The following is a 26,057-nucleotide window of genomic DNA, read 5'->3' as shown; positions in this document are numbered from 1 at the left end:
TTCACATAGTTCAACACTGATTCCAGGCCTAGCGCCAAGCTGACCCTTGAAAAATGTGGGGATCTGATCCCTACACAGTCAAAAATCCCTATATAACTTTTGACTCCCCCCAAAATTAACTAATAGCCTACTGTTGACTGGAAGCCTTACCAATGAAGAGTTGGTTAATACATTTCGTATATGTATTATGTAGTATATTCTTGTAGTAAAATAGAGAAAAGATGTTATTAAGCACATAAGAGAAAATACATTTACAGTACTGTAGTATATTGAAAAAATCTGAGTATAAGGGGACTCACACAGTTCAAACCACTGTTGATCAAGGGTCAGCTGTATTTTATTAATCCTCACAATTTTATGTCATTAAGTTGTACTATTATCTTCATTTTGCTATTTAAAAGCAAACCCTGAGATTCAGAAGTTAATGACTTGATCACTTCCACACTTAAAAAAACGGTTTGCGTTGGAGCCCAAGTTGCTATCTACCAAGCCATGCTAAGTTTAAGGAGCCTACAGGAACTGCACCCGCATGTGTCCACAGGTTGAAGCACAAGGGAAGGACGGGATTGGGGGTCATCAGAACAAGGGAAATACGGCGGGATCTAAGTTATGGGCGTGGATGAGATGGCTCAACCAAAATTCTAAAAAAGTTAGAAGGAAAGAGGACCCGGGTAACATTAAAGTTAAAAAGGCGAAAAGCGTAAAAGAAACCAGCAAAAAAGTTTGAGGAGACGTTTGATAATGGGAATCCTTAAGAAATGTCTTTTCGTGAATCTTTTTGAGAAGTCCCTAGTCCAAGTGTCTGGCACTTGGTAAAGGACCTCTGGGGTTAGAAGGGGCATTCTGTCAAGGGTGGTCCTTTCTATCTAATTACTCCATCTCCTGAAGGATCTGTGATACCCACATGGGGACTGGGGAGGTAAACAATTAGCGAATTCTCCTCAGAGCAAATCAAGAACTCTTCTTCCTCCAGTGTCGCCCAAGGAGCTGTGGATGTGAGCGTCCCAAAACCTGCTCGCTCCAATCAGAGGTTACTGCAGAAACGACAAAGGGGCAAAGATCCAAGCAGCTTGCGGACTGGGACTCGGTCCGGGGGAGAAGAGCGCGTGCCCTGATATGCAGGCACGCGCGCGCCCGCCAAGGGAGACAGGGAGCGCGCCAGGTCCCCAGCCCGCCACCGCACTCTCTACTTCACTGCCACTTCCTTCTCTCTCCAGTGCCCACGTCCCCTCGGCTCCTTCTCTCCTCCCAGCAACTCCCTTCAGCAGCCCCAGCCCCGGCCGGCCCCCGCGGCCACCGCCAGCCCTCTCGTAACCATCCCTGCAGCTAGCCGGACTGTGCGTCAAGGGGGCGGGGCCAGAATGCCGCTGCGCTGGGCCCCGCCCCCACGCCGAGACCCCCCCCCCCCCCCCGCCCCCTCTGACCGAAAAGGGGCGGGCTCGGCCGGTGCTGGGTCCAGAGTTTTCTCACTCTCGGTCGGACCCGTCCCTCCGCCGCTGAGACCTTGCCCTTACCCCGGGCCCTCTCCTGTCCCCCGAGCAGACGCAGGGAGTCCAGGCAGGGCGTACGGGGAGCCATGAAGGGCCGCTGCCTGATAGGCGCCGCGGCGGAGGGGCTGGCCGGCTGAGGGCCCGCGCCGGCCGAGGCATGTGGAGCCCCAGCGGGAGCCTTCTCCAGGCACTACCTCGGCTCCTGCAGCACGCCGCCCTCCAGGGCCGAACCGAGCTGCCGGCCAGCTGGGCCCTGCCGCGGGCAGCGGGCGGGGACGACGCGGCCGATCGCCTCCCCCGCGGGGGCGGGGCGAGCGCGGCGGCGGCGGCTGCGGCTGCCTCGGGCGCCCTGCTCGGCGCCTATCTGGAGCGCCACGGTCCGCCAGCGGCCTCGGAGCTGCCGGCGCCGGGCGGGGCCTTGGCGGGCGGCCCCGGGAGCGGCAGCGGCGGCGGCGTGGTGGTCGGCGTGGCGGAGGTGAGAAACTGGCGCTGCTGCTGCCTCGGCAGCACCTGTTGGTGCCGGAGCCTCGTGCTGGTGTGCGTGCTGGCCGCGCTGTGCTTCGCTTCCCTGGCCCTGGTCCGCCGCTACCTGCAGCACCTCCTGCTCTGGGTGGAGAGCCTCGACTCGCTGCTGGGGGTCTTGCTGTTCGTCGTGGGCTTCATCGTGGTTTCGTTCCCCTGCGGCTGGGGCTATATCGTGCTCAACGTGGCCGCCGGCTACCTGTACGGCTTCGTGCTGGGCATGGGACTGATGGTGGTGGGCGTCCTCATCGGCACCTTCATCGCGCATGTGGTCTGCAAGCGGCTGCTCACTGCCTGGGTGGCCGCCAGGATCCAGAGCAGCGAGAAGCTGAGCGCCGTTATTCGCGTCGTGGAGGGAGGAAGCGGCCTGAAAGTGGTGGCGCTGGCCAGACTGACCCCCATACCTTTTGGGCTTCAGAATGCAGTGTTCTCGGTAAGTGGTGTCCCGCTGCCCCCCATCCCTTTCCAAGACTGTTTTCCAGCGGTCTTCTGACGGTCCTGGGAGGGCGCTTCATCAGATAAATGCCGGCAGAGAAGTGACATTGACAACGGGAGTTGGAATCACTTTGCGTCGCACGCTGAGAAATCTCATACAAATAAAACACATCTAAGTCGGGGCCTCAGACCTGGTAGAGAAAGAACTCTTTTTTGGCATATGAGTATGATTAAAAATGAAAAGTCCTTTTAACTTGGAGGGGAGATGAATGAAAATGTCAATTTTAAAACATTTGTCATCTTATTTCTGTAGCAGCTTTGGCAACAGGGAGTGAAGGCTTCACATTCCTAGCTTTCTCCCTGGCCTGCAAAAATGCATCCAGGGTTTTGACTCAACTTTTTAAGGACACGAGGCTGAAGGAAGTGTTTGGGTAAACAGTGGAGGGAGTAGCTTCAGACTCCATATTATAGTCTCCTAAAACTTGTAATAGGCCTTTTCTTCATTAAATAATTTGCTTTAATACGATGCAGAGGGGGAGATCCTCCTGTTTATTTTTCTTTGGAGGAACTGCATTTTGAAATCACTGGGGAAGGGATAAAACAAAATGGGACAGATAACCTTCTGCCTAGTGAGCATATATTTTTCTTTATACACATCTTTGCACTCTTTTTTGCTTGTATTCATATGTTCTGCTTATCCTAAAGTTTTCTCTAGTTCAGTGCAACTGACTGAGGAATAGAAATACCTCTAGTGAGGAGACCATCTGCCTGGAAGAAAGGAATCCTGTCTTTGCAAACTTCCTGACTTTGGACCGCGTCATTAACCCTATGTGTCCTTGCTTTCCTCTTTTCTAAAGTGAAGGGATTGAACTAGATTACTGAGTTCCCCAAATTCAATGATTGTAAACCACAAAGAGTTCATATAGTGATTTCCAGGAACTCAACCCTTCAGCTTGACTTAAATAAAACTGTGGTATGGAAATAAAGAGATACAGCATTCAAAACCATAGGGATAGATGTATTTTATGTTAGTGATTCCGATACATTGTATTGTTTCAAAAATAAATTATTGTTAGTCCCTAGGAACGCTCTCATTTTGTTTTAAATTAAGAATAATTCCAACCACTGCCTCTTAAAAGATAAAAATTGGTATTTTTAGGAGTGTGGTATTGTTTTAAAGCCCAAATATCTCCCAGTTCATTAGTTTGAATAATTTTTATCACCACAAATTGCTTTCAAACCAATGTATAACTTTAACAAACTATAACCACCGGGTTAAACAATTTGAATAAACTAGCAGTTTATCTTAAAAAAAAAAAAAAAATTCTACCCAACCTACCGTTTTTGTGATAAAATTAAGATTTTTTTTTCCCTTCTTTTTAAATGTCTTTTGTGGATCTCATGTTGATTCTAATCAACAGCAGCAACGACTAGAATGAGGCTCATGGAGGCATGGAAATAGATAAAGGTTTTTTTGTAGAGAGAAAGTTTGGTGTTTATGGTGGTTTGATATTTTTTTTGCCTTAAATTTTTCCCTTTTACAACAGCCTGTAGTATTAAGTATAAACATGAACTTTGACCCAGCCTTGGGTAAAATAGATCAAGTGTTCTAAGACTTTGGAAGAGGGTTGGGACTAAGGGCCTGAATAGTTTCCTTCTGTTTAGTTGGCTTTGTTCTCCAGTATAGCTTGTATCCTTGTGCCTTTTCTTGTTCACCTACTGTGTGCTTACTACCCTGAGCTCTTTGCAAATATTATTTCTAATCTTTAAGCCAGCCCTGCATAATGTATTTCTGCATATAGTGTAGATTTGTTTAACAGTTTGGAGCACAGGACTAGTGCTCTGGGGTCCTACTGTCTGCATAGAATCTGTTGACCTTTGTCAAGTTGCTTATCTTCTCTGTGGTCAGTTCCTTATTTGCAAAATGGGGAAAGAAGTGGTACCTACTTTATAGAATTATTGAGACAGTTAACATAAGATAAATACGTGCTGTAGATTCTGGCTTAACAAACACGTTCTTTTTTTCACCATTACTATTGTTATTACCCAAGGTCACCTGGGCACTAAATAATTGGTAAAGTAAAACTATTCACTATGGTTTTATGATAGGGTCTCAACCCATGGCTTCCTTGTATATTTGTATATTTAGTAGCTACTGGAGTCCGGGGTATATAATGAGGATTCATTATATATTTATTAACTAAAAATAAGACAGTTTTGGAGTGCCTGGGTGGCTCAGTCAGTTAAGTGTTCAATTCTTGGTTTTGGCTCAGGTCCAGATCTCAGGGTCCTGGGCTTGAGCCCCATGTCCTATTCCGCACTCAGCAGGGAGTCTGCTTGATTCTCTCTCCCTCACCCTCTTCCCCTCCTCTCTCTCTAAAATAAGTGAATAAAATCTTTAAAATAAAAGGACAGCTTTTTAAAATGTTTTTTAACATATTAAATACATGAATAAAAATTTATACTTTGTGCTTGGAAATAATTTAAGGTAATTATGTAGTTGAAACCACACTTGACAAGAGGCAACTCTTAAGTTGGTGCTGTGGGGTCAAGAGCACAGAAGGAAAAAAAAAAAAAAGGAAAATGGTCTCTTGAAAGAGATATTATTAGCATAATTTTACCGAGGAAATTTCGGAAAGCCGAAACAGAGGCTTAGCCCTCCAGGGACTTTTTTAGGGTCACTCACCTACTGAGTCGGGAGCTGAGGTTTGAAACCAGGCTGGGCTGATAAGGTGTGTCATACTGTAATTTGTAATCATAATCATAAGCAGGGTGGGTTGTAGAGCCAGTGAACATAGTCTGTTACATTTTTTTATTTTTTTTATTTTTAACTATCTGCTTATTAGCTCTTTCAACGAAAACAGTTTACTGAATTCACCCAGGGTATGTGGGTGAAAAGAAAGCTGATTTTTGTTTTAGTCTTTCTCTTTTGTCTTCTAGAACTTCATTCTACCTCCACCCTCTCTACCCCCATACCCCTCTGACTGCCCACAGCTGCTCACTTTCCCCGCATATTTCTCTTGTTTTTTTCTTCCCTTCCTGTCTTTTAAAAGATCCCCCCTTCTCTATTCCATTAAGAAAACTCATTTTTTTTAATGCCCATGATTAAAGAAATTGATCTGAGCTTACCTTAAAAAGGAAGTGAGGTATAGTGGTCCTGAGAGGCATAGGCTTTAGAAGTAGTCCTTGATTAGCCCATGCTGAGTTATGAGGGTTAAATAAGTTAGTCTAGGGAAGGCTTTAAGTATTGCCTGGCACATAGTCAATTCTCAGTCATTGTTAGCAATTATTAGTGGTGCAGGTAGTGGTATTTACATTTTAGATGCAGGAGATGATTGTAAAGGTTAATATATAGAAGAAGAAAAGGGGCTCTCCTTTGCTTTGTGTCTATTATTAACCACATTTCTTTGCTTTTTCCATGTGTGCCGAAAAGGGATAAGCAAACTGACACTCTACGTTTTTGAAACTGTTGAAATAAGAAAAAAGTACATAAACTTTATAGTCTCAATTATTAGATCATAAGAAATATAATTTCCCAAGTACATATTTAAAATTTTTTCCTTTTTAAGAAAAATGCACCTATTTTTTTGCTGGGAAATAGTTAAAGGTCCCCTTTCCCCCATTTTTGATGTAATCTTGTACCTGTAGTTATTACTGCCTATGAAGACAGATTTATAGACTTATAGTTTGTTTGTGTTTCTAAGTATTGTTCTTTTTTTTTTAAGATTATTTATTTATTTATTTATTTGACAGAAAAAGACACAGCGAGAGAGGGAAAACAAGCAGGGGGAGTGGGAGAGGGAGAAGCAGGCTTCCTGCGGAGCAGGGAGCCCGATGCGGGGCTTGATCCCAGGACTCTGGGATCATGACCTGAGCCGAAGGCAGACGCTTAACGACTGAGCCACCCAGGTGCCCCTCTAAGTATTGTTCTCATCTGGACACATGTCTAGGATGGGCATTTCTTAGAGCTCTGGTCAGGACAGGTTAAATTATGCTGTAGTAAAAACCCCTAAATCTCAATGAGTTAAAAAGTAGAGGTTTGCTTACTTGTTGACACAGCTTCAGGTTCCGCTTGGCTTGGGGAAGGGTCAGGGAATCTTTGCTTTAGGTCACTTTTACCCTGGGATTCAGGCTGACAGAGCCACCATCGTTCACTTGGTTACTGTGACATGGTGAATTGCACACTGGTTTTTAAAGCTTTCATCTGGAAATCACCTCACTTTTTACTGGCCTGAACAAGTTACCTGGCCAGCGGTAACTTCAAAAGAGTCATGCAGGTGCCAGGAAGGAGCTAGAACTGGGTGTTTGGTAGCAGTCTTCATGACTCTCACTTGATTACCTCCTCTCTCTCATCCCCTACAACTAATCATCAGCCAAATCCTATGGATTCTGCCTCCTGAACACTTCTGTTTGACCTGCTGCCATTACTTTGGTTCAGGCATCTCAGCCTTCCACCTGGTCTCTTGCCTCTGAGCCAAGGATTTCCAGTTTTTTTCTCTCTCCAGAAAGATCTCTCTAAAATGCAAATCTGATCTTGTTACTCCCCTGCAGGAAACTCTCAAATGGGTTTTCTCATCCCCTCGGGATAAATTCCAAACCCTCACAGCATACATACCTCTGTACCCTCTTGCCATTCCTCAATTACTAAATGCTCTTTGATGTGTTAACTTCTTTAATTCTCAGCATTCTAGGAGGTAGACATGATATTTCTGATTCAAACAGCAAATCTTGTCTGTAGCTTTGAAACTTCAGGTTTCCCTTTTTCCTTTCCTTTTCCTAAAAGAAACTTGTCTGTAAAGTTAGAAACCAAAAACATTCACAAGAATAACATCCCGTCCTGTATTGAGGGCGCATTAGAGTAGTCTCATAAGGTCTGCTCTAAGATGCCCCTTTGGAGACATCTGGACTTTCTGTAGTTTAAAGTTACCTTCTGTGAAATGTCCGTTTTAATCCAAAAAGTATTATGTGATGGTTGGTATGGGTAACAGAATCCATAATGGTACTTGCTGCTTCCAGAGGGGAGATCCTAAAAATCATTCTCTCTTTTTACTTTGGTCGTGGAAAAACTTAAAAAGTCAAAGATCTGGTAGGTTCCTTTTCTTAAATAGTTCCTCATGGGAAATTTTGTTTCCATCATCATTTAATCTTTGAGGCCTAAAATAAAAGCATGAAGCATAGCATGAAAGATTCTCTTACTCATATGTTATATAGCACTTTGCAGTTTGCAGAGCATATTTACATATATGATACCCTGTAATCATCACAGCAGGTCTTTGAGGAGCTATCCATGACTAAGAGGCAGAGTTCTATAGAGGACAGGTGTCACTTGAAATCAGACCTGGTCCTGACATTTACTGTGGCTTGTTGAGTTATAGTTACTCTTTTGAGCCATACTTTCTGTTGTAAAATGTGTTTAGTGATACCTGCTACAAGATGTGATAAGATATATAATTTGCCTATTATTTACCATTTCCTTCTCTCCATCCTCTGCATTCCAAAGAGAGAACATCAAAACTCAGAGATTTTTTTTTCTTTTGTAACTTAACAAATATTTGTATTACACTTACTAAGTGCCAGGCATTGTTCTTCTAACATGCACACATTACTTGTTTGACACTCATATCAACCCTAAGCTTCATCTTACCACTAAGGCAACTGAGGCACAAAGTGGCAAAGTAATTAGTAAATGGTAGTCATGAACTTACCCAAGGTTCTATTCTTGGTCCAAGAAGAGCTGAATTTCTCAGAGATTGCCTGGTTCCAGTTGCAGAGCACTTGCCCTGTGGTGCATTGAATACATCTTAAGGAGGACCTCCCATGCGTCAGGCTCTGGGCAAGATTCTATATAGTCGAATTATCCCAGGACTTTAGAGCAGGGGTCACAAACTGTGGTCCCTGGTTGGGTCCACCATCTGATTTTGTATGGCGTACAAACCAAAAGTTTTATTTTGTTTTTCATTTTTAAATAATTAGAAAAAATGTCAAAAGAAGAATAATATTTTGTGCACATGAGAGTTACAAATTTCAGTGGCTGTAAATAGTGTTACTGGACTACAGCCATCTTCATTCATGTTTATACTGGTTATAGCTCATTTTAAGCTAAACTGGCAGAGTTGCAGCAGAGACCCCAACGCCTGCAAAGCCTAAAATATTTCTTGCCTGGCACTTTATAGAAAAAGTTTGCATTAGAACTTCATCAGTGACTCTAATAAAATAGCAATTAAGCCTGAACCTCTGCAACTGTAGGAAGAGGCCCCTAAGCTCTCCTGTATATCTTACTTACCTTTGTATTTAACAAAATTGTCTTTTTGAAAACAAAAGCAATAAATATGTGGCTACTGTGAGTAGAATGCAAACAAAATAGAAATGAGTAAATTTAAAAGTGCAAGACCTGACCCCATCACCCTGGCTCACTTCTCAGTGGAACCATTTTAAAGAATTATGTGTCAGCAAACTGTTAATTAATTTTGTTATTTTTATGAGCCCATAATAGATTAAAAACAGCAACAGAAAGATTTTCTGTTGGTTTTGGGAGGGGCAGGGAGCCGTGAAACTGTATACTAACTAAATGACAGCAAAAGATTAAAGACGAACTTGAAGCAAATATAACTAATGAGGGCGCCTGGGTGGCTCAGTCGTTAAGTGTCTGCCTTCGGCTCAGGTCATGATCCCAGGGTCCTGGGATCGAGTCCCACGTCGGGCTCCCTGCTTGGCGGGAAGCCTGCTTCTCCCTCTCCCACTCCCCCTGCTTGTGTTCCTGCTCTCGCTGTCTCTCTCTGTCAAATAAATAAATAAAATCTTTAAAAAATATATATATATATAACTAATGAATTTTCCTCAGGTTTGCGCTGAATAATCAAGAAAAAGAAAAGTTGTTTTTAGTAATTTAGTTCACAGTTGAACTGAAATTTATTTTACAATTAAAGTTTTTGACAGGCTAGTGATTGTAAGATCACAATTATGGTAAAGTCTTAGCCTCACGGACTCTTTGGGGACCTATAGTTCTGTCTCAGCTCCAGTGTGACTTTGGTGAAGTCATTTAATGATCTGGCCCCCAAACTTCTTATTTCTAAGGGGAGATATTAAACAAGGTCTCATAGTTTGCTGTTAAGAAGGCAGATATTCTGAGCAACAATTTAACATCCCCCTTTATTTTAACAGTTTGGTGATGGTAAGTTTTATAAAAATGTTTTCTCATCCTAAATTCTTATTCTGTACTATAGATACAACCGTAGATGCAGGTATAGGTAATGGATCATGGTACTTGTCACTGTACCAGCGTATCTGATGATCCTTTCTTCTCACTAGTAACGTCTGCTGGGTACGGTTTGGAGGGAATAGGAAGACAGAGCTCAGTGTGTGTTTTGAAGGACCTTGGAGTCCATCTCTGAAGAATCAGATATGATGGCCAAGTTAACAAATGTGATGCCATCTCAGCCCACACCCTTAGGCCTCACAGTAACACTGAATCCAACTGGCCATTACTTCTTCGAAACTGTTTACCCCTCTTTGTGCCCCTTCAGTTATCTCATTAGTTTCTGTGGTTTTTAAAGCCTCATCTGTGGGCTTAAAATTCACAAATCAGTATCTCTAGCCTATTGTATCTTAGTAACACATACAGTATGTCTTATTGTCCCTTATCTAGATTTAAAAAAATGTCTTTAAAAGCAGATGGGTTTTATTAAAACTTATTTCAACAGTTTCAGCAGTGTTCATTGTAAAAATTGAAAAGTATAGTTAAGTACAAAGAAGAAAACAATCATTAACATTTTAGTGTTTATTTTTGTAGTCTGCATTAATGAATGCTTGTGCTTTCCTTATATAACATTGTGAGTAAATGTTATTAAGGATTCTTGTGACCTTTTACTGGTTGTAATGAACATTTCGGTCATTAAGAATGGTACAGAATGACTTAAAATGGACACAGTCAACTATGGTTTTCTCTCTTTGTGTCTTTATCCCTGCTGACAGCTGGGTCTTATGTATAGAAGGCATTTGATAAATTTTTGTTGGGTGAGTAAAAATAATAAGCCTATAGTTTTTCAACTCTACAAATAAGATCTTTTTAATTTATGTTCCAGAAAATATATGCAGTAAAGTGTGTGTGTATTTTTTTTTCTGGGGAAAAGGTTTAGTGTGTGTGTGTATGTGTGTGTGTGTGTGTGTGTGTATTAATCAGATTCTCAAATGGATCAGTGACCCCTAAAATATTAATCGTGTGTGTGTGTGTGTGTGTGTGTGTGTGTGTGTGTGTATTAATCAGATTCTCAAATGGATCAGTGACCCCTAAAATATTAATCACTAAGAGCAGTTCCTAATTTAGGTACACTGAACTAACAAAAAGGTCTGTATATATGAAGATGGCCTCTGCTTTGTAGGTAGACTTATTGACCTAACTGTCTTTGTCTGTAGAAGCCTGTACAAGCTGTTGGAGTGGGTCTCTCTGAGCCTCTGCCTTGTCTTTTCTTTCCAGTAGCAAGACTTTTCCGATTACTTTCATAGTTGCTGCTTAACCAGAGGGTCTCAACCTTGACATTAGGTTGACCTCAGAGATTACTGGAAATGCTTTTAGTATTCATTCAATATTCACTTAATAAGTGACTGGTAGGTACCTAATCTGTGCCCACTGCTGTTCTAGATGCTAGAGTTATAGCCGTGAACAGGCAGAGTTCATCCCAGATCCCTTAAGGTGCTTGCAGTCTAGTGGAGAAATAACATTCTAGGTATAGTATGGCATAAATTTTGCTGATAATTTCCATTTATAACATTATTTCCTTCTGGGGGTGGGGGGAGGTGTTCTTTTTCTAAGCAACTGATTACAAGTGGACTTTGTGTCCTCACCTATTTATAAACTGGCAATTATTATAGGTCTCCACATTTATAAACAATTTTGATGTTGATATCGTCGACATCCAATGAACATGTATTTAGCACCTAATATATAGTAGGCATATGGTCAAGACTAGAGACACAATGAAGAACAAGACAGGTCCTTTCCTTCACAGAATTTCTAGTCTGGGGAAGAGGTGAAGGGCAAACAGATGGTGAAATTTTTAGTTAACTCTCTAGCGTGAAGGGGATGGGGATGGTCTAGTGTCCCATCAGAGATTTTGAAAGCTGTTCCTAATGCAGACCAGGGAGCTCAGGGAAGGTTTGTTAGAGACGTCTATGACTGAGTAGTTTAGGACAGTTTTAGGACTTTTGCCCAAGTAAGAGGAGTGGGAGGAAGGTTGTGAGTTTCCTTGCCAGAGGGAACGTTGTGCAAAGGCCCAGAAGGAAAAGAGAGCAAAGGGAGTATTCTAAGAACAAAAGAATTTTGATGTGCCTAGAACATAATGTGACATGAAGCATGAGATAATCAGAGTCTGGGTCGTGAAGTACATCGCCTGTGGAAGTGAACCTGAACCATATTCTGATCCCTGTAGGAAAGAGTTAAAGCAGGATTAGATCTAGATTTTTAAAAGATTTCTGCAGGATTTAGCATAGGTGGTGAGTGTGGGTGGGTCTCCTCTCTGTCCGTGTCCAGACTAGAGAGGAGAGATTGAATAGGAGTAGAGCAGACAGTAGGTAGGTTTCTTAGGTATTTAGAAAGTGGAATTGACAAGACAGATGAGTAGACGTGGGAATGAGGGAGGAATGAGCTGTGTGACTGACTTCTGAGGTGTCTAGTTAAGGAAACAGATTGGGGACACGGGCAGAGGAATTTTGGGGAGGGAAGGGAAGGGGGAATGGACAGTTAATGTTTTGTCTTATACTGGTTTTGAAATTTTTATATTTCTGGAAGTGAAAACTATAGTTGACCCTCAGAACAATGAGGGGTTGGGGTACCGACCCCCCACCAGCCCCTGCTCAGTCAAAAATTACTCCCCAAAAACTTAACTACTGATAGCCTAGTGTTGAACAGAAGCCTTACTGATAGTGTAAGGAGTCTATTCACAGCTATTTTGTATGTTATTATATACAAATAACATATTATCTACTGTTTTCTTATAATAAAGTAAGCTAGAGAAAAGAAAATGCCATTAAAATCATAAGAGAAATATATTTACAGGAGTGTACTGTCTTTACTGGAAGAAGTCCATGTATAAGTGGACCTGCATGGTTCAAACCCATGGTGTTCAAGGGTCAGTTGCCATCTGCAACTGTTTCTAAAGTATCGATAGTATTTTGATTATATATATATCCTCAAATATTTTGATAGTATTTTGAGGATATATACACACACACACACACAAAATAAAACACACAGTTTATCAATAAACAGTAATTAGATGAAAGGATCAAACTACTCATTTTTATTTCCTTTGGCCATTCCTTTCTTAAAAATTAATTTGGGGATTTGTGATTTTTTTTCTATATAATATTATTAAATATGTTTTTAATTGGAATTTACCTGAATTGCAACTTTGTCAACAAAACAGCATCCTTATTGTATAAACCAAGAAAATTCAGGAAAATGTAATTTGCTGAAACTTATATTAGATTCACAGAACTGTGGATAAAATGTGAGTTCTTCTGAACACAGATCCCCTTTATAGTCTTCATTAGATCTATGTCAAGATATTCTGTGTGAAAATTATGTAGTTTCTTAGTGGATTAAATTAAAGTCGGTAAAGCCATTGTATAAATAGCTGGAAACTATTGGAGGAAGTGGAGGGTTTGCCTGGGGAGCTGTATTTATTTGTGCCTGAGAGGACAGCAGGCCCCGGGTTCTGGGAGCATCTGAGTGATCCATCTGAAGGTAGAGGTTCTCTTACTGTCAGCCTCAAAGATAAGTCAACTCTTGCTCTTCAGTTAAGCATTTCTTTTTATTTTTCCCTTTTTCTTCTTCTTCCCTCCCCCCCCCCCCCTCAGATGGGCTCTTTGTTTTCAGGATCAATTTGGTGTAAGGTCATGTTCTGCATTAACCCATACTGGCCCAGAGAAATGAATTCCATCTCCAAGGAAAGAACAGTACCTCTGGGAATAAGAATGTATATGCTTCTACAGCGCTTCTAGAATATTAAAAAGCGTGGGAGGATGGCAGTCAACACTCAGCCATCCCTGAAACTCTTACTCGAGTATTTATGATCACAGAGACTAAGCAACAGGACAACAATGACGTCCTAGGTTGAGATTTCTAGTTCTTTGGAGTAGGAAAACCATCTTGAGCCAAGATCCCAGGATGTTGTAGGCAGGAACTCCAATGAGAATATTCTAGGCTCACATTTAATGTCTTTCTGCAAGTAGGACAAGCAGACAGATTTTTAAGAAGTTGGTGGGTGAGAACTTATTGGGGAGAGAAGCCTGGATAGGTCTTTGTGGGAACAGGTATTCTAAATTTATTATGTTTTTCAAAGAATGGAGCTAGATGCAGATTCTGAATGGGATCTTAGCATATTGGAAGTGCTGGATTGGAATAATTCGGAACCTGTTTATCTTAAGTTAGTAATAGCTGAAAAATGTGTGTGTATGTGATTGTATGTGATTGTGTTGCTGTACTGGTTAAATTATTTGACACTCCAATGGAAGTGTTTAGCACAATGAGCCAAAATTAGCTTTTTACTTTCTTTTGATATACAGCTTTTCAGAAAGGACGTATATATATAAACAATAACACTTGCTTTTTCCCTAGGATGAGGTTTTGTCATAAAAAGGTTTGGTGATATTTGATTTCTGCCCTGGACAAAGGTCTTGTTAAAGAGTTGAGTTGTAGAGTTATTTCACATTTATGAGATCTGTCCTTAACATCGCCATTTGGATATTACTGATTTCACATCTGAATGTCAATTTTATCTTTTACTTGGAGAAACTTCATTACATTTAAAGACTATGGACTGAAGCTTTGCATTCTGACATTTTGGAACTGAATATTTACTTTAAAGACAACTTTCAAAATCTGTAATGTTTTATTATTGCACTAAAATAATTTCTATGATTCATTTTTTGTCATATGTACTCATTTTATACATTTGACTATCTCTGTTGCTGTAAGTACCCTAAACTGACAGAGGAGTCTTTCTCCCTCTCATTCATCGCATTCCTTGACTAGACCCTCCAGTGCTTTTCTACTGGGTACAGACTCATTTCCCTTTTCTCCCCAGGCCCCTAACAAGTATCACTCTTAAGTACTTGTCCTGTATAGGATTCCCTTGCATGTGCTCTGTAAACAATCCAAACCCCACTGCCAACCTCACAGATACATCCTGTACATTCTGTGCCACGTTGTCGTGTTCAGTCTCTTCTTAGAACACTGTAGCTTCCCCATCCCACCTCTCTCTGCTTGCCAAACCCGTATTTAGCTTTAACAGTCCATTTCAGATGCCTTTTTTCCCCACATGGTTGCCTTTTGGCCCCTATTCCTGCAGCTAATATTAATTCCTGGTTACTCTTTAATGCTCTACACATAGTCCTTCTCAAGAACCCTTTACTGTTTATTTTTGAGGTTGTCGATGTGTCTTTGTCAGTGTGTAAATCCTTTATGGTAGGAGTTGTATCTTACTTTCTCTCTCTTGCAGGCACCTACCAGAACATCTTGCATGGGCAGCCTGGAGTCAGTAATGTTTCGTTAAATTGTTAACCAGTCACTGTAGTATTCTTTCCAAACCAGCAGTGGTGAATCTCCAGTTAATCATCTGTGAATAGAGATGAATGTAGCTTTATTGAAAATATGACTTATGTGATTATTAGATTAGATTGTAGTTAGAGTACTCTTTTAAAATACCAGATCTTAACATTAGCAAAAAAAAGTTTAGTAAAGTGGCCAGTAACTTTCTTACATACTAGTAAACCTAGATGTGGATATAGAAAAGTTGTTCTCAAAATTAATAGCGCTAGCAACAACAAAAACACAAATGCTTAAAGGTACATGAATAAGAAATATATAATATAAATAAAACCATCAAACTTCAATAAGAGATGTAAAGATTTTGAATAATTATAGAAACATTTCTGGATAAGAATATTGAATATTGTGGGGATTTCAGTTCTATCCAGATTAATTTATAAATTTAACTTAGTCCCAATATAAAATGATCCTAAAACTTCTTTGTAAAATGAATAGGTATGAATAGTTATGGCAGTTTTAAAAAGAAGAGTAATGAAAGGGTTTGCAGGATAGGGAATTCTTTGTCAGATATTAACTGATAGTCTTTGCAACAATTTGGTTTCAATACAAGATTTAAGATGTCAGTGGACAGTATTAGAGCCCCAAATAGACCTTTTATATATAATTACTTCATTTGTAACAAAGTAAACATCACAAATCATAGAAGTTATTGATTATTCAATAAGTGTAGTGCTAGGAAAATTGGCTACTGGGGAAGGAGAAATAAGGCTCATATCCTCACCTTTAATTAAATTTCAGAAGAAATAAGTGGTAAATGTTAAAAAGGAAAATAGAATCAGAAAAGAAATATAGGTTAAAAAAAAGAAAGAATCTAAAAAGGCCTAAAGCTAAAGAAAAAAGAGAAGGAAAAATCAGAGGCAAGGATCGATAATGTTTGATTATGTAAACATTTTGAAACATTTGTATGTCAAAACATAAAAGATAAGGGCCACTTTAGAGGAAAATATTTGCCAAATGTAATAAGACAAAGGTTGCCCTTACTATATAAAGAGCTCTTAGGAATAAATAAAAAAATTTAACATTCCAATAAAAATGGGCAAATATGAACAAGGAAAGCCATAAAGAAATGCAAATAGGAAAATGTACATTTAATACTAATATCAATATAAATCAAAATATATAGGATAAACAGTCATGAAATACCATCTTTACTCCATCAGACTAGGAAAGATTGAAATTTAATACCTAAAGTTGGTAAGAGTATGATGAAATAGACACACTCATGCATTATTTATTGATAGATACATAAATCAGTGTGAACTTTTTGGGAAAACAGACTTTACTATTGGATCCAATGATTCTGCTCCTAGTGATCTATCCTAAAATAATGGAGATACATATTGTATTAGTCATTTCTTCCTTGTGTAACACTCCAAAACTGAGTGACTTAAAAATAAGCCTTTATTATCTCACAGTTTCTGTGGGATGGGAATTCCTGTGCAGCATAGACAAGTGCCTCTGACTCAGGTTCTCTCACAGCCCTGCAATCAAGTGGTGGCCAGACTATATAGTTAAGGCATGACTGGGGGAGAATCTGCCTCCAGGCTCACTCATGGGGCCTCGGGTCTTTGCTAGCTGTAGGCTGAAGACATGAGTTCCTTGCCACATGACCCTCTCTGTAGAGCTACTTCAACAACAGGGCTTGCCTGCTGTAGGGAGAGATGGAGTTCTGTTCTTTTTGTAACCTAATACTGAAGGTAACATCTCCTCACTTCTGGAGTCTGTTTGCTAGGAGTAAGCACCAGGTCCAAATCACATTCTGGGGGAAAAGATCACATAAGGACATGAATACCAGGGTATGAGTTTTGTTGGAATATTTAACCCTTACACAGGTTAATATACAATGGTTTTCATCAGTTTTTTTTTTTTAATTTATAATAGCAAAAATATAAATAAATAATCACATATACACAAAGAAACACGTAAGCAATTTAAATATTCCATAGCGGAAGAATAGTTAAATTGAGCTACATCCGCACAGTGGTAGTATAATTGCATAATAATGAAAAAATAATAATAATTGCATAATAACGATAATGTCTACCTTTTTTGACTATCAGTCATGTGCTATTCATTTGCTACATATTGTACAAATATTTCTGATCCTGACAACAATCATGTAAGGTTGGTTGTTACTCTCATTTTACAGATGAAAAAACTGATGCTCAGAGACAGAGTAGTTCATTGAATTCTCAGCACTGGCATGCCATTATAGGGTTATCTGGCTTCAAAGCCCAGTAAGGGCTGCCACTGAAGTATGCTTATGAAGTTTAATGACATGAGGAAGACTTAAAAAACTGTTTTTACAAAGTGATCTGTGTGTGCACATTTTATTTACATCGAAGAAAAAAAGATAGTCACGAATGTTATCTTTCAGTGGTAGAATCATAGAATATTAAAATTTTTCTTTACACTCAATTAATTCTAAATCTACATTGTGCATGTATTCCCTTCATAATCATTTTTAAAAATTGGAAAGCTTTGTAAAGTGTTTCAGCTCCCTCTACTCCCAAGGAAAAACCACTAAGAAGACTTCTACACACAGTTTTATGTAAAATTGAAATTTTACTTGATAATGAATCAGTTCCTTTAATCTGCTCTTCTAGATTACTGATCTCTCCTTACCCAACTATCTGATGGCATCTTCAGTTGGACTGCTTCCTACCCAGCTTCTGAATTCTTACTTGGGTACCACCCTGCGGACAATGGAAGATGTCATTGCAGAACAGAGTGTTAGTGGATATTTTGTTTTTTGTTTACAGGTGAGTTTAAGGCCAAGGGTTGTCTTTTTTTTTTTTAATTGTCTTTTTCTATGGCATTACTGATTTAAACCTAACAGATTTCATTGAAAATAATTTAGGAGGATTTTTTCCTTTTTATATCTTACCTTGTTCTTTCGATTATACTTCATATTTTGACATTTACATTTTAATTGTGTGGATATATGGAAGTTTATAAAACTGAATTGATACTGAAAATTCTCTTAAAACAAAAAAGGGAATGACTAAGGTTCTTTTTGCAGTGATTTTCAAAATCATTACTCTATTTTGAGTTTTTGTGAAGTGTTGTTAATACTATGTTTCTGAAGACAAATTTAGTGAGAATTGGTAGAGTTGGGTTTTCATCTTACTTTATCTTCTAATTATTAAACTCTCCAGTTGGTATTTTTAAGAGTATTATACTGGCAATGTAAAGTAATTTTTTCCAGTACAGTTTTATGTAGAACAAAATATTTTTTTTTAGAAAGTATTGCTTTATAAAAAGCACCTGAAGTATTCCATTACAAATTTAAATAAGATTTTCATAATTGATTGCTGTCGCCATGCAAATTGTAATATAGGTTAGGGTACATACAATTACATATAAAAGGTTGATAAGAGAGAAAAATCCTGCCCTCTAGGCATATTTATTCAGTTCCTTTAAGTTGCAACAGGAAGAGTTAAAAAAATTCATTTCTTTGGTTGTGCTACATGTCCTTCCTGAGATTTACCAAAATATAAAATCACCGTAATTTTTGATGATTTAGTAAGATGCTGATAATAACTTTTATTGAGATCTTTATATGACATATATTTAGGCTCATTTAATCCCTACCAAAGGGCTAGGAGGTATGTACTTTTATTATCTCCAGCCAGTTGTATATACATCTCTTCCCATCTCTTGTGTTCAGTGACATCAGCAGTGGTAACTAGAAACTGATCATTGCAGGAGTATTTATACAATGGAAAATGTCAGGTGCTCCAAATCAAGATTCTTACCTCTCATCTCCGAGAGCTAGTTTATCAGCACACCAGTGGAGGGTAATTTGTCTAAAGTCACAGCTGCAAGGGGTAGAACCACGATATGAACCAAGGCAGTTGGCTCTGTGAACTATGCTCATAACTAGGACCATAGTTTACTGAGCATACAACACTGAGATGGCCAACATCTTACTGACCCCTCAACTTGTTAGTTTTAATTTATATTGTTATTAAATATATGATACCATATTAGAAATTTAGTTGTTAGCATTATTCTCAATTTTTAAGGTACTATATTGTATTAAAAATACTATGATAAATAAAGCCAGAGTTGATTTTTGCTGTGCTTATGTAGTACAAGTTCAATAAACAGAGTAAGCCCAGGAATATTTATATTGAACTATAATTAAGGCTTATCAATTAAATGGCTTGCTTTAAGAAAAATTTTGTAATATTTTTGACATTCAGGGAATCTTTTTTTTTACTTTTTTTCTACAGAATTATATATATACACACACATTATGTATATATATATTTTTTTAAGGAATCTGAATCTAGGTTTAGAGTTTTTATTAAAGTTGGTTTATTTTTATTAATGTAGTATGTTAATCACATTAAGCTTTTTATGCATTATATGTACATGATTTATGTTTATAATTACCTTAAGGTACTATAAGATTCTAACATACACTGCATTCTCAAATTTTTTTAGCATAAACTTAAGTATGTTTTATGTTTTTCTAGTTTCCTGAAAATGAATAATCCATTTGAAATATCTTTCTCCCCCTTTATATTATGTTTGAGCAATTAGAATTTGTCATTATTAGTAGGTCTCATAAGATTTTCACTCTTTTTGATACTTTCTATTTCTGTGCATCTTAGTAAATCATTCAACTATAATTGGTAGAGTTATAATAGAACAGAATAGTCCATGTATTTGTCAGTAGTGCTTCTAAACATATAGGGTCTTCTTTTTATCCAGAGATTTCTTACCCCTTTGTTTGAGCTGACAAATTTAGGCTTAGCATACAAGACAGGGGGGGAAAAGGGCAAATAGTTCTTAACCCGGACATTTATGAAAACAACAATAACCACCACAACAAAAAAAATAAAGGCATATTTATGCCTCAGTTTTATTTATTGATGTTACTTATAGCTTAGTATATTTCAGAAAGGATTTAATTTAGCTTATAAAAGATATACAGGAGAATTGTTTAAAACAAGAGGGGAAAGAAGTCATCTTGAAAGGGGAAGTTCATAGGGAAAAAGGATGAAGCTTCGGTGAAAGTTAGTAGAGTAAGTGTATTCATGAGGTTTCTCATATTTTGCTAGAAATAAGCCACAGATTTGCCTCTGAGCTTTATAGCCACCTAAATAAAATTAAAGCAATACAACATAGATGTTCAGAGGAAGGCACAACTATTTCTTGTACAAAAATCCAACTTAGATTGTGTGGACTACGCAATTCAGTTACTCTTTTCCGTGCCCTGTGTTTTCCTGTGTACCCACCAGCCGAAACCCTGGATGAGTCCAAGTTTTGATACGCTTTGCACCTGTTGTTTTTGGGAAGTCATACAGCCAGATTGGTAATATTTAATTCATAGTTGCAAACCTTCTGCTGGTTTCTCAACATTGCCCCGTAGCCCAACTGTTTCCTTTGTCTTCCCACTCCCCCGTTTCTTCAATGACTATTGCAAACCTATCTCAACTCCTCACAATTTGATTCCTATCCCCACTTTCCTCTTCAGTCTCAACAGATTACTCTTTTGCTTAACAGAAAAATCAGAAGCCTTCAAATGGGAAACCCCTCAGTTTCCATCTAAGAAATCCACTAATGTCTCTGTGTTCTGCTCATGCTCTCAGCTTGCTCTCCATTGTGACAGGGGAAGAGATGCCTTTCTGTAGAAGGCTTGTCCTTTTACTGTGTTTCATTCTTTCATTTTAATGGGGAAGCTTTCTAAAACAGGTTTTTGGTTTTTGGGTTTTTTTATTTTACATTTTCACTAAGGTGGTGTGTTGGGAAAAGAATTAGTACAAATTGCCAGGTCCTGGGTCTAGAAGGGCATCTGGGGAAAATCCCAGGTAAAGAAATAGCCAGTTTACTCTCACTGGGAACCTGAAAAAGTTTTTCTGCTAGATCTAAGCCAGCTTTCTATGGCTGTCATTGTTAACTTTGTTGAAATCAGATGCATTTTCCAGTTTTCATCTGGCTTGATCTCTTAGCAACCTAGCATTCTGTTCACCATGCTTTTTTAAAACACTTTCTTCCCTTAGCTATTTTGATTGTTTTTTCTACTTGCCTGGTTCATTAATCAGTTTGTCTTCCTCTTTTCACCTGAAAATTGGTGTTCCTCATGATATTCTAGCCTAAGCTTTCTGTTCTTACTCTGAAAACTTTTCTTGTTAGCAAATCCTGTTATTGTGGTGACTGCTATTCTGTTTCTTTGTGTAAGGACTCCCTCATACACATCTTGAGCCCAGCCTTCTTGCCATAGCTTTGGAGCTGTTCCCTGCACTGCTTTGGATCTCTGTTAGGCACCTCAAATTCAACATGTCTGAGGCAGAGTTTAGCACCTCATCCACACCCTTTCCAACTTAGTTCTAAGGTGCTTTCTATGTCTTCACATGGTGTCATCATAACACTCATAAGTATCAGACTTAGGGTTTTCAGTAAGTAGATCTTGTTTTTTTTTTTGTTTTTTTTTTTTAAGAGAGCTCACACGTTAGAGATTGAACACAAGATTTGAAGGCCCACCTTTAAAATACCTAATTTGCTCAGAATTCTATGGAGTAATGAATACCCACTTACTAGTTCCCCCCTTGCACATGTTCCAAATTCCCCTCTCTAACCCACCCCCAGCATGTCTGCCTCTGCCCTTCCCCCACTACCCTCAATGCTTGTATTCAGAATACTTTTCCCACAAAACTGCTAAAATTATGGGTAGGCTTAATTGAAACAGTGTTATATTTTAGGGTCACTATGGATAGAGCAGCCTTTGAAACTTACTGGGACATTAAACATCACCTGTTCTAACCTTGTGGCACTGAGAACATTTGCTCCAAACTCTGAAGAACTGATTTACAAATGAAGTTTGGAATAAATACCATTTAGAAGATATGTACTGCCTAGACATTCTGATGAACTATATATAGAATGTTAAAGCACATTAACACATAAAGAGGTACCACAGCTTCTTATCGGACAGAGGCAGAAGCCCACATAGTGATGTGAAGTCACATCACTAGTTGAGTGACTAAACCAAGACTAGCACCTGACTTTCATGTCAGTGCTTTTTCTAGTATCCCTCTGATGGGCATTTATTTCTCGATCACCATGTTTTCCTTTGTTTTTGTTTTTCCCTAAGCACAATTTGTTCATGGTCTCTTGTGAATTTCTTTTGAAGTTTATTGGCATTTCATTTTTTTAAAGTGGTTCTTAATATTTTGAATTTTGGCTGCACCAGGTAGTTCATTTGCAAATGGTAGTGCTTCTCTGTGAGTGGACTTAGGAATACCTATGGACATTTATAGTCATGCAAAGATGTGATATTACATTAATTACATTAATAAGATTTAGTTAGCAGACCTCTATTGTAGACTTTTTTTTTTTATTCCTTGAAGGAAGCTTTTTGGTACAAAGAGACAGGTTTAACTTGTATCAAGGAAACATCATTTGTATGGACTAAAAGGGATGTCTGCTTGCCTTGTGTTAACCTGATATCCTACATTGGTGACTTAAAGATTTTAGCCCTCTAATCTCAATAGATGCACCAAGGAAAGAATGAATGGCAACTCTGTATAACCTATTTAAAATTGTTACCTGACCGTATTTGAGAAGCATCCTATTTGAAACATTTCTAAGCCAAATATTTATTGGGTTTATTTCTCCCTTTTTTTTCCCCTGTGTAAAATATTGTTAACTGTAGTGTTTTATTTTTATTCACAGATTATTATAAGTATAGGCCTCATGTTTTATGTAGTTCATCGAGCTCAAGTGGAATTGAATGCAGCTATTGTAGCTTGTGAAATGGAACTGAAAACCTCTCTGGTTAAAGGCAATCAACCAAATACCAGTGGCTCTTCATTCTACAACAAGAGGACCCTAACATTTTCTGGAGGTGGAATCAATATTGTGTGACTCTAATGAAATGTACGATTGTCAAGAGCTAGTGTGCTGTCCAAGGTCTAGTGGTCACCTTACCAGCGGGCAGAGACAAGTTCTAATTGTATTACGGCACAAACAAAACTGACTAGTTTTTAAATTGCACAATTTTTTTAAAGGAAGAATCATTTTCTGGATATGTAATTGTAAATGTAGTTGCAAATTTGGGCTGCACCTCTTTATCATTTATTATGCCCACAGTGGCCCATAGGTCTGCACTTTAGTGTTTTGTAATTGTTTTCTTTCTGGGTACTTATGAACAGAGAAATAACCCAAATATTTTTCTGCTTAGTGTCTTTATTTATAAAGTCCATGAATAGTTGTAAGCATCTTTCCTACTTATAATGATGAGTAAAAGTATGTAATTTTAAATGTATGATATTATTTAGATGTTCTGTGTCCTTTTCAGAAAAGGTAGTTTTTTTTTGTTGTTTTTTGTTTTAAGTGGGACCACTTTGCTTCCCTTTTCCTTACTAGTTAGAAAATAGACATTAACTTTCAGTTGAATGTATTTTTGCAAGCATCATTGCAGGGCCATTTACACCTTTTCACACAAGCTTAAATCCTACATTGTGGGACTGAAGTGCTCTTAAGATACCTTTTTATTTTCACTGTGGAATATGCAAAGCAAAAGGGAAATTATTTAATGGGCGGTGGCTCAAATTAGAACCCATGTTCTAATTCCATTACATTGGCTTTACTCTCGTTAGATCTTTCATCAAAGGGCTGTCCCGTTGCAGTCTTACTAAAAAGTTTTAGTAAAATAAACTTCTTTTCTTTTTATATTCATCATTAGGCTTTGAGATAAAGATCTATTCCTTTAAAATGATGGACTTACCATCATTGACGATGTCACTCAGGTGGCCTTGTTCAATCAAATAGCCTTTAAAAAAAAACCAAGCTTTAAAATCATGTTTATAAGTCCACTGAATTACATATATATGTCCCCATAGTCTTCAGCTTTAAAACTATAAATATAATGTTAACTTAATGCCCGAATTTGTATTATTTGCCCTACTATAAGGTAGGTTTATTTTGTTTTTTGGTACTTGTTTTTCTCTGATAAGACTCAGGAATTCTGAAATGTGAAATTAAGTCTCAATTCTTTCTCTTGTAGCATGAATTGAGTGTATTTATTAATAGCACTTAGGGATATAGCATACAATAATTTGGCATATTATTCATACGACATGTATTACCCATTTATCACCTTATGTTTTTAAAATGGTTTAATTGTGAACTTGATGACTAGTTTTTTTACAACCCGGATTATAAATATGAATGCAAATTTTCTGGTTGGTATCTCTTTTTTGGCTATGAATATTCCATCTTATCAGAGACCTCCCATTTGCCTTTTTACTAAAGTGCAAAAGAATTCTTTGGGAGCAGGTTATTCTAGTCTGATGCTATAGACACATTGCATTTGATTTTAATGCATAAGTTTTTTTTCCCCTATTGCAGTTATAATTGATTTCCTTTCCTTCATCATGTTTAAGTTTTCTCACCTTTGGGTAACAGAGAAGTTCATTTATTGATTTCCATACCAAGACCTCAGTGCAAATGATCCAAGAGGCACCTGGGTCTACAGTACTTAATTGGACTCCAAATCCTTCTTTCTTTCACTGGTAGAAAAAAATATATAGTACTAGAATATTCTTATTCTTTTTTTAATCCTAATTACTTGTTTTTATTTTTAAAATAATTTTAGTTTAATAATCCCAATGAACAATATGCTTGATTTATTCTTTTCTAACTTGACAATATTTTTCTTGTGCTTCTTGTTTGTTGGTAAGTTTTTGTTAAAGCAATCATTTAAGATCACTACTTGCAGACTTACATTACACTTCATGTATTTTGAAGTGCATTTATTTACTTAGCATTTTGTAACTTGAATAATTTCACCAAATGAATACCTTTTAGTAGTTTGTAATGAGTTCTTCCAGTTGTTGCATTTTGCTTCATACTTAAAATAAATATGTAAAGGTAGAAGAGAAATAATTTTTCTGTATTCTGCCAATCATAATTTTATATAATAAAATCCATTTTTTACTTAAAATAGTATGGATTTACTATTTCTAAAATACTAATCCAAAGCTGCAATTTTCCTTTGCTGCTTTATTTTTGGCCTCCAAGTAAACAACAATCCATTATATTCATGCTGTTTGATAGCTGAATTTGGTTACTGGGTTTTAGATGTGCTCTCTATAAATTGTATGAAGCATTGCCATGCCTTATTCACTCCATCTTTAACCCTGCATCCCAGATTTATGGCAGCAACAAATTTAACAGGATCCTTGTACGTTGCCCAAATGATGCCTCCAGTTCTAGAGTGTGTATTTTAAAAGAAAATGTTTTGATTTTTCAAACTGCAGTATAAAGTTGCTTTATGAACATTTTAAAAAGTATACAACATACCTAATTTCTCAATTTGATTGAAAGATATGTTCTATTTTTAATTCTTTGGGCCTTTCCCTTAGTTTTCCATAGTTTTTTGGTTTATTGTTAATGATTTGTTTACTCTTCGCCAAATTTGGTCATGTAAATTATCTTTAAACAGCACATCTTTTTAAAAATGTGTACATAATAATTTACTAAGTGCTTTCACATCCATTTTCATTTGATCATCTGATTTGTGAAATAACTTGAAATCTGTATTCTTTGGTTTATGAAAATAATAGAACCAAATCTCTGTCATTAGAATGTGTGTTTTGAGTTTGTGTTCAAAAGTGTGTGGATTTGTTCAGAGCCAGCCATACTCTTGTTTAATGTACTTTGTAACTAACTGCAAACCTAAGATGACTTTCCTTTGATAGGGTCAAACATTTGACTATAAACCATTTCCTTCCTTGAGAGGCTAAGTTCAGTAGTTACTCTTACTTACATCCTTGCTGTAACTGAGCTCAGTGCTCTAGCCACCGGCATGTCCCAGCCTTTCTGTGTGTGTTAACGTGCAATGCTGATTTGGACTGTTTTTGGGGAAGGTGCTATGGCTTACTTATGTCAGTATTTGTGGGACTAGCTTTAGAATGCTTGAGAAAGAGGCTAGGTATGTGCCAAGGTGATCCAGGTCCATCCTTAGATGCATGGTAAATCCATGCTAT

General features: G+C 38.1%; 1 protein-coding gene and 1 long non-coding RNA gene across 2 annotated transcripts in view; one reads left to right on the top strand and one right to left on the bottom strand.

Annotated features, from left to right (window-relative positions):
• The first annotated feature begins 1,466 nt into the window (after nucleotides 1-1,466).
• TMEM64 (transmembrane protein 64) lies at nucleotides 1,467-25,660 on the top strand. Its single transcript, XM_027616627.2, has 3 exons — nucleotides 1,467-2,445; nucleotides 17,661-17,816; nucleotides 22,741-25,660. The coding sequence occupies exons 1-3, from the start codon at nucleotides 1,648-1,650 to the stop codon at nucleotides 22,930-22,932; spliced, it is 1,146 nt and encodes a 381-aa protein (XP_027472428.1). The 5' UTR covers nucleotides 1,467-1,647; the 3' UTR covers nucleotides 22,933-25,660.
• The window catches only part of LOC113934970, a 235,949-nt gene continuing 224,230 nt past the window's right edge, over nucleotides 14,339-26,057 (bottom strand). Inside the window, exon 9 of the long non-coding RNA XR_003523845.2 lies at nucleotides 14,339-15,061. This is a non-coding gene — a long non-coding RNA (uncharacterized LOC113934970). The remainder of the gene's footprint in view (nucleotides 15,062-26,057) is intronic.

The sequence above is a fragment of the Zalophus californianus genome, chromosome 4 (assembly GCF_009762305.2).
Source record: "Zalophus californianus isolate mZalCal1 chromosome 4, mZalCal1.pri.v2, whole genome shotgun sequence".
NCBI classification, from domain to species: Eukaryota; Metazoa; Chordata; class Mammalia; order Carnivora; family Otariidae; genus Zalophus; species Zalophus californianus.
This window is presented reverse-complemented; position numbering and strand designations above follow the sequence as displayed.

Bases quoted from the DNA above. Each gene is read 5' to 3' on its own strand.
- TMEM64 (XM_027616627.2), top strand. From the start codon at position 1,648: ATGTGGAGCCCCAGCGGGAGCCTTCTCCAGGCACTACCTCGGCTCCTG. The intron at 2,446-17,660 runs GTAAGTGGTGTC...CTGCTCTTCTAG, and splicing joins TTCAGAATGCAGTGTTCTCG to ATTACTGATCTCTCCTTACC. The intron at 17,817-22,740 runs GTGAGTTTAAGG...TTTTATTCACAG, and splicing joins ATTTTGTTTTTTGTTTACAG to ATTATTATAAGTATAGGCCT.